The following is a 14,548-nucleotide window of genomic DNA, read 5'->3' on the forward strand; positions in this document are numbered from 1 at the left end:
AAAGACATGAAAGTTGATCAGTTCACGTCTATTCACTTTAAAGCATTTGTAAAGCCACATGCGTTTGTTAATGCTCAGTTATGCCACATATTGTTTAGAGTCATGAGCCAACGCTGTCACAGATTTGATTTTGGATGCTTGACACCAATTCTCTACAGTTTCACCGACAGATTGATTACGAAGAGCATCTGATCAATTGGCAGCTGTACAGAATCTTGCAGTACTCGTAGTGAGGGCAATACTCCCCCCGTGCTTGAATTGATTAAGCTTCTTGATCTTAAATGGGCTGACAAAACACTTAATGCAAAGTCTTTATAACTGTCATCACGTGAGATATCCTGTGGCTCTTTAATATCATCTTTGACAAATCAACCACCCACCCCCTTGCAAGTTATTATAAATAATGGCTTTGTATACGTTTCACTTCCTAAGAGGAGAAGAAAAGCCATAAGTAGAGTGTGGATGAGGTTTTTCATGTGCTGCACGCTATTATAGAAGTACGTCAAGTCACAGTCAAGCACTGTAATTTTGAGCTTGATACAGAAGAATGAAAACTGTATTGTTGGCCTGAAATAGCGCCAATGAATTTGCAGTGGCGTGCGCAAATATTTCAGTAGGAAAGTGTTCAAAGTGGAAAAAAGGGGCACATATGTAAATTTCCCTCAAAAAAGAATGTTTTATTTATATATAATAAGTTATAAGTTCAAAGCAACCTTTTTTTAAAAGAAATTGGACACTGTGATAGTTGAGCACTAGATGTCGCCGTGTTGTGTGGAACAACCTAAACGAGTGCTACAAAGCACAAGAGAGAATACAAACTGGAGGCTCAAACTAACAAAACTGCAAAAATGTTCTCAATTTTCCAAAGCCTTTCACGAAGATTTTGTTTTCGGGGTACCCCCTATTAGCACGCTGGCGTTCAATTATATCGAAATCCTTTAGGTGAGGCTCGTGTTTCGTGAAATTAATAAAGATTTCTAAACCTTCGATTTTGGAAAAAAACTTATCTATCTACCCTGGTCATATCCCTCGAGAGGGGTGACCGACAGCAAGACAAACACATATACAAAAACAAAGAAAAGGAAAAAGTAGCAAAAAACAAAAAAATTGACCATGGCTAACCCAAATGCCCAAACACCCAAACAAGTTAAGCACTTCGGCACCCAAGTCGGTCATGCTTTCGTCCCTCCAGATGAAACGGGACACAAGAAAGCAGCCATGTCACTCTGGTCAGGGTGACACAACAAACTCTTCTGTTCAACAGCAGGGCCCGACAGCTTTCACTGGTTTACCCCTGCCGCGTCATACAGGTGCCCTGCCCATCCCTTAGAACGCACCCAGACATCCCATTATCCTTTCACAACACCTCTCCACTCATTCCCATCACCAACAAGAGCTCTAGCTTCCACTATAGTTAGACCTCTTTCCTGCAGTGCACTCATAACACCATCTATCCACGTCAATCGCGGCCTTCTTCTTGGTCTCCTTCCATTTACATCTGCTCTGTAGATCCTCTTCAACATTCGCTTCTCTGTCCACCCTCTCCATGTGTCCAAACCAACCGAGGACTCTCTCATCCACACACCTGCTCAGTTCCACGACTACTCCAGTTCTGTCTCTCACAATTTCATTTCTCAATCTATCCCATTTTGTCACTCCTAACATACTCCTCAAACACTTCATCTCAAATCATTTAATTTCCTTCTCAAATCTGCATTTAGGATCCAAGTCTCTGCCCCATACAACACAGTCGGCACAAAGACACTCTCATACAGTCCTCTCTTAACATCCACACTCATACTCTTGTGACTCATCAAAAAAAACGTAATTGCGATTTTTCAGACCAGTATTGCAATTTAGATGTGATTTTCAATTTAAAAAGAAATGTGCTTTTTTGTGAAGTACTTAATCATGGTAAGCAGTGTTTCCCATAGGATTTTTTGAGTCCCCGTTGGGTGGGTTTAGTGTGCCCTGGGGGCCAATTGAGGTCTGCGGGGTGATCCTTTGATGCCCCCACAGTGATATGTAAGTTTAAAGGGACAGTTGAATTTCAACCCATGACCTCAGAACTGTGCCGCGGACGCGCTAACCACTCATCTACTGTGACACCCGCTATATACTGTTTTTTCAAAATACTTGTGCATTTATCTTACACACCATGACCCAATTGTCAGCTTTCTTGCTGCTAAGACTAACTAAAAACCTCAAAAAGGCTGGGTAAGAAAATAGGTGGTAAAATTGTGCATTTTTGTCACTCTGAGTCTCTATCAATTTTATTCTTCCTTGCCCTCGTTTTTTTTGTTGCATTACACAATACAGCATCATCTAGTGGTCAAATAATACACATTGTCCCTTGTAATGCAAGTAAATCCCATGCAAATTTCAGATTCATTCATACTTTTTCACATTAATTCATAATGGTCTTTTTTAGATCTTATTTTGTGTAGCAAATTAAAAATTACAGTTGACAACAGCGAAATGTTTTTAATCAGTTTTTTTAGCGAAAACTTGATGTGGCCCAGTTTCTTATCCTCAGTAGGGTCGCGGGGGTACTGGAGCCTATCCCAGCCATCATCAGGCAGTGGGCAGGGGACACCCTGAACTGGTTGCCAGCCAGTCGCAGGGCTCACAGAGACAGACAACTCACTCGCTCATTCACAACTAGGGACAATTTGGACCGGCCAATTAACCTTAAATGCATGTCTTTGGAATGTGGGAGGGAACTGGAGTGCCCGGAGTAAACCCACGCAATCACGGGTAGAACATGCAAACTCCGCACAGGAAGTCTGGTAGCTGGATTTAATCCCATGACCTCAAAATTGTACCACAGACATGCTAACCACTCAGCCGCCATGTCGCCCCTGTTTTTCATCATATTCAAGCTTATCCTTTTCTTTATTAAGGAAAAGAGAGTTTTAAAAATGCTGCATATTTTATGCGGTTGGGTTGAATTTTGGGGTGCTTTAGCACCCCCAAACAAGCTGGTTACGTGGGTAAAAGTTCACTGTGGATTGAAAGATTACGCCACGGAATTGCATAATTATACTACTCTCCCCGCCCTCCCAGGGAATGTAGGAGCTCAGCGGCGAGACTAAACCATGTTTATTATCCAATCAACAATATATAACCATGTTAATTAACCAATAAACCATTTAACCCAAATAGCTAGTGAGAGGACAAAAAAAGCAGGCAAGCGAAAACACCAGCGTATTTGCTCTGTAGTATTGAGTTGTTCTAGTTCCCTGAACACTCAATCAAATAACGAACTATTAATCTTTGAAAAGAAAATGCAGTATCTTATAATTACACAATCACACTGCTTCACATCGTGATATCAATTAGATTTTGGTTAATCATGCAGCTCTAGTTTATATGATAGTTCATGTATTTATGCCATTATTATCTGCACCGCTTATCCTTAGTAGGGTTGCGGGGGTGCTGGAGCCCATCCCAGTCATCTTCGGGCAGTGGGCAAGGGACACCCTAAACTGGTTGCCAGCCAGTCACAGGGCACACAGAGACAGACAACTCACTCGCTTTTTCACATCTAGGGTCAGTGTGAATCGGTCATTTAACCTGAAGTGTAATGCCTGTTTTTTGGAATGTGGGAGGAAACCGGAGTGCTTGGAGGAAACCCATGCAAGCACTGGAGAACATTGCAAACTCCACACAAGAAGGTTCGATCTCATGACCTCAGAACTGTGTTGCACACGCGCCGCCGTGCTGCTCTGTATTCATACCTATTTTTCAAATTAAAAAAATAATAATTGAGTGTTTTTTTTTTACCACTAGGGGGCACTAAATAATACACAATGAATATCCATCCATCCATCCATTATCTGCACCACTTTTCCTCAGTTGGATCGCGGTGTGCTGGAGCCCATCCCAGCCATCTTCGGGCAGTGGGCAGGGGACACCTGAACTGGTTGCCAGCCAGTCGCAAGGCACACTTATAGACAGACAACTCATTCACACATAGGGACAATTTGGACCGGCCAATAAACCTGACATGCATGTTTTTGGGATGTGGGTTGAAACCCACGCAAGCACGGGGAGAACATGCAAACTCCACACAGGAAGGTTCAATCTCATGACCTCAGAACTGTGTCGCACACACGCTAACCACTGCGCCTCCGTGCTTCCCTGTATTTATGCCTATTTTTTCAAATCTACGATTCATCACTTTTTACACAACCCTGGGAATTCTCAGCTGCCTGGTGTTTTTTCCCCATTTTTCTTTGATATAGCGTAAACCAAAGGGTTCTATAAAAATGTACTCATTGTGAAACTTTTAAAAATGTCATTTTCGAAAGAGGGCTCAGGGTCAAGAGCTCTATGCAGATCACTATAATCATTGATATTTTCATAACAAACAACATGGTGAAGTAGTGCAAACCTCACAAAAAATCTGCACCGGTGTGAACTTGGCTTTAAGGCCGCTCTCATGCCAGCTTCGAGGGTCCGCAGCATGATGGATGAGAAACCTTCAGGAGGAAGTTCATGAAAAGGGATGCTTAGACTAACATTGATTCACGGTGGCTGTCTGATAAGAAAAATGACATTACCCCCGCAAATGTGCTGGCCAGAAAAGCAGCATTTATTAATTTGACAGATGACGGCAAAAGCTGTGAGGTCAATGTTGTTTGCCGGTGAGAAACGAGGGGCCGTGGTGATCAAGTTGCAATGAATTTGCTTCATTATAAGAAACAACCGTCCAGGCCCACCAAAGGTGTTTCCAAAACGTACTTGAAGGGTTGATAAATGAAAAGTGTAAGGCTCGTGAATGCTAATCAGGCTCTTTTATGTGCAGCTAGAGGAAGGCCACACGGGGCGCCTGGAGCGCACCGAGGATCTCTGGCTGCGCGTGAGGAAGGACCACGCCCCTCGACTGGCCCGCCTGTCACTGGAAAGCCGCTCGCTTCGAGACGTGCTGCTGCACGGTGAGTCCTTCGCTTACAATGTAACCTCTATTTCAACCTTCCTGGAACCAAAAATCTGCTTTCATATTCAAGCCAACTAAAACAGGTGTTAAAAATTGTTAAACAGTAAAATTATGATAATTACACTGTATATCCTCGCATATAAGGCAAAATAAGAACCTGAAATCAGGGGTTCAGCTTGTATGCTCTTAAAAAAAATGAACACAAAGGGGCATAAAACAGGCATAGCCACCCAATAGCCTACAGCCGTGCATTGTCGTAATGCTCTCCCTTCTCCCGAATTTTTGTTTCTGTTCAGTCAATTAGCACCATACCGATTGTGTTTGAGGGGGACCACATCTCATTTTATTGTTTTTTTTTAGTGCATTTTATTCCTTTTTTTGCAGATGATAAAGGAAGTTTGTTACAGTATTCCCTTTTTTTTCACAGGGTTGCTTTCCAAAAAGCACCTGTGATATGCAAAATCCGCTAAATAGAAATCTTTATTTTTTTTCAATTATTATACGGCTCTGTGCAGAGGCGGATGGTGTTAGGGTGTCGGTGTGGCGGGTGTTGGCAGACTGGATTCACGCTTGGCCCTTTTCGATGATCTCTCCAGTTGTAGCGCCCTCTGAGGCATGTTGTAATAATGCAGCCCTTTGAGACTTTTTGTGATCAAGGGCTCCCGATTAGACTTACATTAAAGGTGAATCAAGGAGGTTGTCACTTTATTGCTCCATTCTGTCCCCTCTATTTTCTGCCACAAGAGGGCGAGGTTGAAATGATCAAATAAGACCTAGAGCGCTTTCTTGTGGTTTAGTGTTAAAATAACATGTAGGGTTCGTACGGGTACTTGAAATCCGAAAGAATGGTTGAACTTGATCTTGGGTTTTCAAGATCAGGAAAATGCTTGAATTTTGGATGAAGTGTTTGAAAATGCTTGAAATCCTTGCCATTCTTCTCGGCAGCCGAGATCACGCATTAAACGAAGAAAAATAAGAAATGATAAAACAAGAAACACAGCTTAAAAATGACGCCGTCACAGCAGCTGCATTGTCATGTGGAGCGTCATCACCCCTTCAAGGTGCATTAAGGACAGGTACATCAGTCCTGTCAGTTTATATCAGTAAAATGGACGACAATTGTGGTTTAAGATGGCCAGTTCATATTTGAGAGTGTGCATTAATATCACATTGTGCAATTTACAAGAAGAAATCTGGCATCAATCGATCAATACAGTTGGATGTCATTGAGTGCTGTTCGTAATAGAATTAACAAGGACATTTTATACAACATGAACCAAACAGCAACATCAGCAAACACTAATAAAATGGGGCACAGAAACTCACTTTCGATTTTTTTGTCCCATTCGATTTAATGTTTGTCTTAGGATTTGAAAATTTTTTTGGAGTTATCCTAGAGGGAGCACTCAGTCACCTGGAATGACAGGGCTATGGATTGATTCACACCATATTTCCTCTTTTAATGCTGTTGTAAAAATTTGAAAATTGGCCTTGAAAGTGCTTGAATTTGGCCATGAAAAAGACGTACGAACATGTAAGGTGATATAAAGTACCGGTAATAAGAATGTTAAACTCAATGATATAATATTGTGGTTATAATTTCTCAGATATGTCGCACACATGAAAAAATTGCAACTCTGAGTCCGGAAAATATGGTAATCAACCTTAGCGAATACATATTTGTGACAAATAATGCAACTGCTGTCTTTTAACAGGCAAACCCAAAATAGGCCGTGAGCTGGGTCGCGGCCAGTACGGCGTTGTATACTTGTGCGACAGTTGGGGAGGTCGATTTCCGTGCGCACTCAAGTCCGTGGTGCCGCCGGACGATAAACACTGGAACGACTTGGCTTTGGAGTTTCACTACACAAGGTGAGTTCTCATCAATTATTTTTTGACCCACTTGTGGATGCTTTTTATAATCAGCTGATCCTATCTCATGATGTACGCCCTCACTGCTTCTTCGAATTTTGGTTTTGGGCTGTCGATGCTTTTCTGCGAACACGTCAGTGTGTCGTCCTTAGTATGTGATCGCTTGAGGTGTCACAAAGGTATGCGCAACCTGCTCAAGTACAGTTATACCTATTTGAACATAATTTGTTCCAGGATCATGCTCCAAGCTCAAATTGCTCATGTCATGAGATACATTTTCTTATATGAAATAATTCATTTCCATTCCCCCTAAAGGATCCAAGCGAACACTAAATAGCTATAAATCACATCTAACCGATCACTAAAAATATTTAAATAGTAATTAGGCATGAAAAAAATACAGTAATAAAATAAATTGGATTACATTATCGACCTAAAATGCGAGTTTATTATGAGCACTTCCCATAAAAGAAGTCGTCGCAACGAAGGTCTGCACGTGGTAGGGAGGAAAGGGTGCAAGGAAGGAGATTTCCTTGAATTTCATATATTTTTAGATGATTTCAAATTTTGTACACCATATAACAATTTTTATATGGAAAACCATTTTTTTAAAAAGACCAATCTCGTCTTGCTTATTTCCTATTCTAGCAGGATCATGTTATCAGAGCGTTATCATATTGTGCTAAAATTGTCGCGGTATTATACATTGTCTTGTGGTGAGTAAATAGGTGCCACATTGTGTTTATCATCACTTGATAAGAGGATTTTAAATAATTAAAAAGGGAGGCAGTTGTTGTAGGTTAAAAGATATGAGATCGAGAAACTGTTGATGATACCTAAGCACTTACTGTACACTTATAGTTACCGTAACTTTAAATAAACGTAGACACAATCAATGTTCTTTGTTTGCCTGTAGTAGTTTGCGTGTGCAAACTGGACAAGCTAATGCTGGCTGGTAGCAGTCACAAGCACCAAGCAGTCGCTAGTGGTAGCCTCTGGGACTGCTTGTGAACTGGATTTTCGTTCGTTTGGCGGGCAATATTTTTGTTGCAAATGTTACAAACCTAACCACTGTTTAATGAGTCCTGTACGACCGGCAGAGTATCTTGTCACTCGGGATCTTTGTGTTCACGGGAAAAGATAGGAAATAACCTTTGGTCAAACTGGAATTTATACTCTTTCCTCGGCCACAAGTGTCGCAAATGACTAATTTGGTATGCATTTCTCGAACTGCGCATTGGCGAAGGGAACGTTGAGAGCTTTGAAGCACCGCCCCTGGGGGACAAACTAGAACTTGTAAACCAACATGTTCGCGTTCAGTTGGAGTACCATTTTACATTGACAACGGGGACTGACGAGCATTACAATTGTTGTCAGGTCGCTGCCCAAGCACGAGCGGCTGGTGGACCTGCACGGTTCCGTCATCGACCACACGTACGGGGAAGGCTCCAGCATTGCCGTGCTGCTCATCATGGAGCGGTTGCACCGCGACCTCTATACCGGCCTTAAGGTGACGCATGCCAAAACATTGCCCCCATCATCAAACATTGAACATTGGAACTCATTTTGAAAAGGAACTGCTGACCCAAGTCTTGGAATTGGCCCTTTTTTAAAGTTTTCATAGAAGTTTGAGAATTCTACAATCTCACAATTTGGCCTAGTTCCCTTTTCGAAGAATCCCACCAGGCGTTTGTTTTTTCCATGATTTTTGCTTGCTCCTGGGTTGTTTTTTCCTTTTTTTAAGAAGCGTATCACATGATTAAAAAAAAAAAAACAATTCGAATTTGCTTTACAGAGCCACTAGGGCTGATATTTATTTATACCCTGAAGCTTCTTTAATACCAAGTGCCCTTCACTGATAGTCAACAATGCTGTTTTATAAGGCTGCAACTAACATCTATTTTAGTAGTGGACAGGTCACCGACTATTGAAACAATTAGTTAAAAAATTATTAAATTTCTTAAATTTAGCATGGAGTTGAATATAATATATGGCAAATCATTATAAACACAATATTCAGATGATATTATGAAAAATACATCTTTAAATGAAAGTACTGTGGATTAATACCTATTAGGCACTGTCCTCAGTCCGTAGAGACATACAGTAAATACATAAATTAACCTATGTCTATTTTTAGGTACCGGTACATGCAAATGAATAACGAATTCTAATCAAGTAAACAAACCTAAACATATTGTATCCCTGTAAACCAGTGGTTCTCAAAAAGTGGAGCGGGCCCCCCTGGGGGGCGTGAAACTACGTCAAGGAGGCCGCAATGCATTTGACCTCTGGATTTTTTTTTTTAACTCACAAAAGAATCAAGTGCAATTACACCTCCAGAACACTAGGGAGCATTGGCGCTCTCATTGCCAATGTTTATCGTCATCAATGTATATAGCACAGACTATAAGCATTGAGTATGAAGTGTAGCTATGAAGTGGAGCAGACCCTCAAGTGACCTCATGTAAAAAAAGAATTAACATGAATGAGGAGACGGACTTTATGGAGGGGTGCGAGAGGAGTTCTTATTCCGGAGAGGGACGTGACAGAAAATAATTGAGAAGCACTGCTGTTAACCAAGAACAGGCTAATTAGCAGCGATAAAACATTAAATAAAGCTAACATTTGCAATGCATTTTGTGAAGTACATTCAGTGGTCTACTGCTAAGTTCGTTCCAAAAGTACTTAACGATTCAACTTGAATCAAACCGTTTGAAACCAAACAGCTCTAACCAATAACGTTTGTCGTTTTTAACGTTGTTACAACTGACGTTTGTTCTTTGAACTGCATGCATAATTTAAAATATTTGTCTGGCACAGTCTGGCATAATGCTCAAGCTCTCTTTTATGTCAAAAAAGTGTAAAAAAGCAACAATGCATGTCATCAAAACTGCATTGGCTTGAATGTTACACGAATCTTACCGAGGCGATTAAGACTCCTTTTCATTCATCTGTCCTACGTGTTCTTTGAATGTTCGTACACATGGTCAGCTTTTCAAACTACAAGTTGGATTTTTATCTGCCGTGTCTTGGCTAAAATACTCCCAAACTTCAGGTGTTTTCCTACGGGTACTTGATGTTGGCGCTGTCATTTCTGTATTTTACAGCTCTAGACAGAGACTGTATTGCGCATGAGCGACTCTCAGCAGAGATTATAGTCATACAAGATGCTTCACTCAGTTTGATAAACATTTCTGGGGACAATAGTTGACAATGGAATTCATTATTGACTATTTCTATTATCGATCTTTTCAGACAACATTGACTAAGCTTTACACCCTACTGTTCTTAAGAGATTTCAAAGAAATAGCCCAGAAAAACATTCCTTTATATTTGTGCATTTGTTCACCACAGGCTGGTTTGTCTCTGAGGGAGAGACTGCAGATCGCTCTGGACGTCGTGGAGGGCATCCGCTTCCTGCACAGTCAAGGCCTTCTGCACAGAGACATAAAGCTGAAAAATGTTCTGGTAATAAAAACTGGATTCACTAAGCACGATAAATTGATAATAGTGCCTCTTATGTAGGGACTGTTTATTACTTTGCTGGCCAAGTAACTAGTCTCACCTCATTCATTGTCTGTCAACTACACACTAATGTAGTATAGTAATGATGATGATGATAATAATAGTGTTGGTATCAAGAATATTTCAAAATAATAAGTCGAGTGACATTTATTTGTTTAGCCCCTCATCACAAAAAGTCTCAAAAGACTCAAATATCAACAGTAATCCAGTGTTTTCCATAGAATTTTGTGAGACCCTGGTGTGTGGACGGTCTAATGGGGTCTCGGGAGGAGAAAATATTGTACATTTGAAATTCATACGCATTGATCAGGTTCATTCTTAGAGCAAAATCAAGAAGCTAGATCGCTGATACTGTAAATTTGTGCCCTTGTAAACTATTAGATCATAAATACACTCGTTGAGAAAGGCAATGACGAAGCAAAGCGATGAGGCGCTGGGCACGTTTTCTGCTTGGAACACTCTGTTAAACCTTTTTTTCTGGGTTGCTGAGAGTTGAAAAATGTTCAACTTGGAGAAAAAGTGATTTGTTAAAGCCCCATTTTGCCCAGCTGTCTAATCACAGTGCAGGCAGGGAGGGAAAAACACTGCAATAACCATCATCACCGTGGGAGGGTCCGACTGACCAGGATTCCCATTGACTGACACAATATACGAAGCACAAATACACACCATGGCGTTTGCAATCAATTATATAATGACAAATCTAAAAGTTATTTTGAATGACTTTATGTTTATATATATATATTTAAAAATCTATTAAGAAAACATGTTTATGAAAATATACCGGGGCAAATTAAACCGTGGCGGCCTGCCAGAATCTTCCGGTGGTATTGAAAACACTGAGTAATTCAAAAAATATTAACTACACTCTTAAAGGCATCACAAAAGACCCATTTTTTTACAATTAGCACAGACTGTGTAGTGTTCGTCCCCACAATCATGCAGAGGTTTCAAAATAGTCCACACGGCATGGATCTCGAGGAATTAATTTTCAAAGTAGACAGTTTGACATTGTATCTCCTTGAGGGACAATGGCGCGACGGCGATTATAGTAATCAGCGTATGCATGGCGCTCATTTCCCTTTTGAGTAATTGGAACTTTGCTTACCCTGTCGCTGGGGGACTCCTGACTGTTATGTCTGAGGCGCGTGCTTTGATTCTCTCAAGCTGAGTACGTTTACCTGCCGTCTTGTACAGCGCGCGTTCCTTTTTTGCCTTTGCCTTCTTTTAGGTAGGCAATTGTGGCTTTTCCTCTGTGTTTTTCGCAGCGTGTCTTGCAATTTTTATTATATTGTCCAGATAGCTCCCTGTTAGCATGTGGCTCCCCTGGCTTCCAGTTTTGTTTGGTCTTGGTGAGCCCTGTTTGCAATCAGCTAGCTGGCTTGCCTGCCGCGCTCATTGTTTCTTCTCACAGCTGTTTTTGTTGCTGCCGTGGTAGATTTTGTCATTGGCCGGCGGTTATCCTGGCTGTTAACTGCATGTTTTCAGTCAGCCAACCTCCCGTTTTTTGTACTACTGCTGAACCCACCTGCGACACAAGACTTAGGCATTCTCCAGAAAAACTACCAAAAGTTGGCTCGAAACACTCGTAACCTTTTCAACTTATTAACATGTAAACCGATAAGGTGACTGGCTTGCTAGGGTGTTGGTGTGCCTCACATGACGTCAGAACTCAGGAAAGGGCAATACAGACTTTCTTCAAAATATATTGTAGAATCTGCGTATCCCTACTACTCCACTTTCCTATGTACACATTGTTGACCATTTAGAATGAAATTATATTTGTGTCTTAATGGTGAAAATGGAGCACAAGCAAATATATTATTACAATATTTTATTAATCATTACTCCTCATTTCCTTTCCCGTGATAGCTAGACAAGCAGAACCGGGCCAAGATCACCGACCTGGGCTTCTGCAAACCAGAGGCCATGATGTCCGGCAGCATCGTCGGGACCCCCATCCACATGGCGCCGGAGCTCTTTACAGGTACCGTCGCTCTGTTGTCCGATTGTCCGTGAACGTATCCAAATATGTGCCGTTCCTCACAGGAAAGTATGACAACTCTGTGGACGTCTACGCTTTCGGGATCCTTTTCTGGTACTTGTGCACCGGATCTGTTAAACTCCCGGAAGCTTTCGAAAAGTGCTCCAGCAAGGACCAACTCTGGAACAACGTCAAAAAAGGTAATCGATTGCCAGATTGATGCTGAGTACTAGGTGTCTCAAAAAATGAAGGCACATTTTTGCAGCTGATTGCTTAACTATTTATTATTTCTTTATAGATTGAACCCATTGAAATGAGTCTTGGTAGCCAGACTTAGCTTCAGAGAAAGGAAATTTAATCTAAAATGCTCCGGGAAGTATGGAATCACAATTGATTCCTGGTATATTAACATGGTAGTTGACCTTAACATGTGGATTGTCAGGTCGCCTGTAGGTGCCATTGTCTCTGTTAATTGAACTAATTCAATTTGAATGCGGCCTCATTACTTTACACAATCTATGTGGGAAAGTACGCATTTTCGTTAAATTGAACTTTAGAACATAAAATCGGAGCAAAAGTGCTACTGCAATTCATTATTTAAGTCGTAGGTAACCTACTCTTATGCGGCCCTTTCTCAAGGTTTCTTAACTCCGTGCTGAGGTTTTTGAGTTTTTCCTTGCCCTTATGTAGGTTTTAGATCAGGGGATGGTGTAATAACAGTCTGCACAGCCCTTTGAGACTTATTGTGATTATGGGTTATACAAATAAATATGACTTGACTTGATCATTGTAATTAAGTGCATGGACTAATCTTGGAATGTAAGTTCTCCATTGACAATGTTTCATGATGCGATCGACAGATGATTTCTAAATGCCTATCTCACGACTCGCTTTCCACCAAGATTTTCTTGGAACGTTTCCAGTCATTTGCCTTCTTTCTGGGGCTTGTCGAGGCACATGGTCTTCTGGAACGCTTCTTATCAACGTCCTCAACAGTTCCATCAGCTTCAAATGTATTTCTAACTCGAGTGATGGTAACTCATCTCGGTTGTTCTTTGTTAAACTCACTCCAACATTGTATTTGCAATTCTAGCTAGTTTTTATATTTCCAGTAGCATTTTAGAATAAATTTCCCTTTTTTGAAGTCAAGTTCAGTGGGTTCAGTCAATAATGGAAGAATTTTGAGCTGCTAAAATATGTAAACATTTTTACGACGAAGACTGAAAGATTGAATGCGCTCTGCTTCGGTGCAATCAATATCGCTAAAATGATTTCAAATTTGGCTCATTTTTCTGCTTTATATACATACAGTATTTTCCTTCTTTTTGGTCTTCTATATTTTACTCTATTATTTTCCTTTATTGAAGATCCTAGAATTGTTTTTCAATTGTCCTTGAAAGTGCTTGAAAAGTGCTTAGATTTGGCCATGAGAGTACATATGAGCCGTGCATCTCTACCTTTGCAACATGACTCCCTAATCCCTAAAAGTTGAAAGCGTGTTCTTCGTTTCGCTCCATCTCAGGGTCCCGACCGGAGCGCTTGCCCTCCTTCGACGAGGAGTGTTGGCAGCTTATGGAAGCCTGCTGGAACGGCGACCCTTTGCAAAGGCCCCTGCTAGGCATCGTGGAGCCCGGCCTGCAAAGCATCATGGTCCGCCTCTGCAGCGACATATCGGAGCAGAAAAGCAGCAGTCTGGAGGACTCGAACTGAAACTAAACACGTGCGTGTGTCGATATTTGTTCTATTTGGGTGGTATTTATGAACGGATGCTCGAAGGCCTTCTTGTTCTCATTTGTGTAATTTATGAGGGGATCTACATGTTGGCAAAATTCCTTTTATTGTTTATTTGTATAGACGTCCTCCACTAACAGTCACTCCTTCCCAGGAAATGTTACTAGATGCAACTTTTAAATGTTGTCCGTTACAAGTGTTGTGAGCCCAAAAAATACAGGATTCATTTTAGAGTGTATTTAATGTCTGCATCTACACAAATGGCTTTTTTTTAAATAAAAGGATCTGTTACAACAAGTCAGATGTTGTTTCCATTTCAAGAACCTCGTCATGTGACATTCAACAGGCTTTTCCTTTGTCTGTGTCTTCCAGTAGATGACATTTTTTGCACTTGCGGGTGTTATTTTTCTCCCTCCACCCTTTTTTCATTCGAGCTTCTTCATGATGGATTGAATGGCTATTTAGTCATCAGTCTGTCATCAAAACAGGCA

The 14,548-nt window shown here is 41.0% G+C and overlaps 1 protein-coding gene and 1 long non-coding RNA gene across 2 annotated transcripts in view; one reads left to right on the forward strand and one right to left on the reverse strand.

Moving 5' to 3' along the window:
* dstyk (dual serine/threonine and tyrosine protein kinase) overlaps nt 1-14,354 on the forward strand; it is a 44,419-nt gene extending 30,065 nt beyond the window's left edge. The window contains exons 8-14 of the mRNA XM_088338316.1: nt 4,811-4,940; nt 6,658-6,814; nt 8,192-8,324; nt 10,172-10,285; nt 12,215-12,329; nt 12,392-12,526; nt 13,849-14,354. Of these exons, the coding sequence (XP_088194442.1) occupies nt 4,811-4,940; nt 6,658-6,814; nt 8,192-8,324; nt 10,172-10,285; nt 12,215-12,329; nt 12,392-12,526; nt 13,849-14,036 (972 nt within the window). The 3' untranslated portion in view covers nt 14,037-14,354. The remainder of the gene's footprint in view (nt 1-4,810; nt 4,941-6,657; nt 6,815-8,191; nt 8,325-10,171; nt 10,286-12,214; nt 12,330-12,391; nt 12,527-13,848) is intronic.
* The window catches only part of LOC148364187 (uncharacterized), a 308,472-nt gene that overhangs the window by 11,150 nt on the left and 282,774 nt on the right, over nt 1-14,548 (reverse strand). The window lies entirely within an intron of this gene.

This window comes from Urocampus carinirostris, chromosome 6, assembly GCF_059441175.1.
Source record: "Urocampus carinirostris isolate Australia breed hairy pipefish chromosome 6, RoL_Ucar_1.0, whole genome shotgun sequence".
Taxonomy (NCBI): domain Eukaryota; kingdom Metazoa; phylum Chordata; class Actinopteri; order Syngnathiformes; family Syngnathidae; genus Urocampus; species Urocampus carinirostris.